This window comes from Lindgomyces ingoldianus (genome assembly GCF_010093535.1).
Source record: "Lindgomyces ingoldianus strain ATCC 200398 unplaced genomic scaffold BDR25scaffold_1, whole genome shotgun sequence".
Lineage (NCBI taxonomy): Eukaryota > Fungi > Ascomycota > Dothideomycetes > Pleosporales > Lindgomycetaceae > Lindgomyces > Lindgomyces ingoldianus.
In genome coordinates, this window is record NW_022985162.1 from 892965 (window position 1) to 895335 (window position 2371).

General features: G+C 50.5%; 1 protein-coding gene across 1 annotated transcript; it reads right to left on the reverse strand.

Annotated features, from left to right (window-relative positions):
* Window positions 1–532: 532 nt before the first annotated feature.
* On the reverse strand, window positions 533–1427 carry BDR25DRAFT_338455 (uncharacterized protein; the record flags this gene model as incomplete). Its single annotated transcript, XM_033693282.1, has 2 exons — window positions 533–825; window positions 890–1427. The coding sequence occupies 2 exons, from the start codon at window positions 1425–1427 to the stop codon at window positions 533–535; spliced, it is 831 nt and encodes a 276-aa protein (XP_033554499.1).
* Window positions 1428–2371: the final 944 nt, after the last annotated feature.

Here is a 2371-nt window from a genome sequence, read left to right on the forward strand (position 1 = left end):
ATAAGTGAATAATTCACTCAGAACCCGCTTTAAAAAGTCCGAGCGGAAAGGAAATATACGTGGAATGACGAAGTTTTGTGGTTCCTTATAGGCAGTAGGGGCTGATGGGCTCCTGTATCGATAATCACTTGGTTACGCAGGTACCATATCATCCAATGCAATTTGAGAGCCTTGAGCGCAGACGAGCTGTCGTTCTAATACTTGACTGAGACATGCTAATAGTAGTGGAGGTCGAAATTGAACAAGACTAGACAAGAACAATGTGGCAATCGCGTAGCTCACTTCACAAAGACTCAATGTAGGCAAAAATGTGCGCAACCCAGACTCCATTTGATGCAAAAATCTATGTACAACGATTGTAGTGAAGGTATATTATGGACACCAAAACCTTGTCCCAAATGAAAACAGTCAAAACGAAGAAAGAATCCCACGCCGCTAAAACCCCGCTTGAAATGCTCTTTCAATCATATCCCTATTCCCGACCTTCACCGGCATTTATGTACATTCATTTTCTTATCACTATGTATTCCAACTAGAAAGCGAAGGCCAAGACACCAAAGACAATGCTCATCAGACCGGTGATCTCAGAGACGTGGGATCCAGCGCCACCCTGGGCAGGAGACGAAGGCGTAGGTGAGACAATGCCGCTGGAATTGGCTCGTCCGGTAGCGGTAGGGGCAGTGACACCAGTCAAGAAGCTGCCCGTGGCGGTAGGAGAAGTGACACCGGTCAAGAAGGGGCCCCCCGAAGAAGCAGGAGAGGGCGTAGACTCGACAAGGTCAAGGGAGATGCCTTCGCAGTTCTTGATAGGGAGAGGAGAGCTTCCTGTTTACTGTGTTAGTGGACTTTCACTCAAGTTATTCGCGTATTATGATGAGTGTAGACGTACCATCATACCAGTAGAGCTGGTAGTCGTTAACAGTATCCCCCTTACAAGCCCTCCAGCTCCCCGCGCCACCAGTTGGAATGTCGGTTCCGGAAGAATTGAAGTCCTGGCCATGCCGGAGCGTTGTTGCACCCTGCTGTCCCAATGTGGTGAATTTGTCGTCGAACGTGGCCTCTCCATCCTTTACCTCGACTTTGGACCCTATCGGGATATCGAACAAGCCCATAGCAACTTTATCCCCATAGAGCACTAGGTGAGTCTGCTTTAGGGTGCCCAGGATTTGATAAAGCCGAGAGTCGGAGGGCGAGGTGGCGAGCTTAAATTGGTAAGGGTCGCGAGCTTTGCGGTCAGTGAGCCAGAGGCCCATAGGATTGGGAGAGGTCGTTACGCCGGTATCTTTAACTGCAATGAAACCGCCATTAATGGCAGTATTGGCGGAGCTGGAGACGCGGAGCTGGTAGGTTGAGGAAGTGGACAGAGCTGCAGTGCCAGTGGCCGCAAGGGCGGAAGTGAAGAGAATGGTGGAGCCGGTGACCTTCATGTTGACTGTGGTGGTTGGAAAAGGTGGGAAAAAGTCGAAAAGTTGGAAAAGCGAAAAGTGAGATAATGAGTTTATTCTGATGCAAGGACGAATGAGGGAACCGATGAGAGAGGAACGCCGGAAGACTGGAAGAGAAGATGAAATTGTTGCTGTTGTGCTGATGAGAACTGCTGTACTTCTACTGAGCTTTATATCCTAGAGCATCGCAACAAAGCCTCCACTCCCCCATTCATCGTGAAGCCTGTCAACGCTACCTTCCCGTTACATCTCGAGCTGGAGAGCCCAGCCACCAACCGCAGCAGTGCATGCCAAGACCCTTCCAACAAATGACGATACGAAGGACAGGATCGGTGCCAGGCAGGGGTAACAGCCTTGTGAGGGGACATGCAGAAGGTCGGCGAACAACCGACCTCAAACCCGCCCCGGCGGGAGTCTCAGGTAACCCAAGAAGGGTATTATTTCGAGAAGCATGCGGCGCCTCAGCTTCAACGTTGAGAGCCAGCTGCCTTGGCATGCAACATGCAAGGATTTCAACACACAACTTTCAAATGACATGCTGTTTGGGCGTGGACGGAACTCTCCATTGACTGCATCTGAAAAGATCTTGCCGCTCTGAAATTATTGTGATGCAAAAGCCGTGAGATAGCTGAGACATACGAATTGATAGAAATTGCGGGATGAATGAGTTGTGGGTACTTTTTGAGACCTCTGTTTCTTCGAACTTAGAAGGGAAGCCCACGAAGGCATCCCGACCTCGGCTTGCATCGTCGCACGACAGACAAGAGCCTCCCCAGATTTTTTGATCGGGAACGCCGCACCGGGCGGTGACCTTTTGTCTTGGCTCTAGGTCTCGAAGCTTCATGCAGCCTTACTAGACTAGGGATACGAAGATTTAAGCTTAGATTGTGCGGGCCAGGGTCGGGAAGCAGGGCAAGCCGGACCGC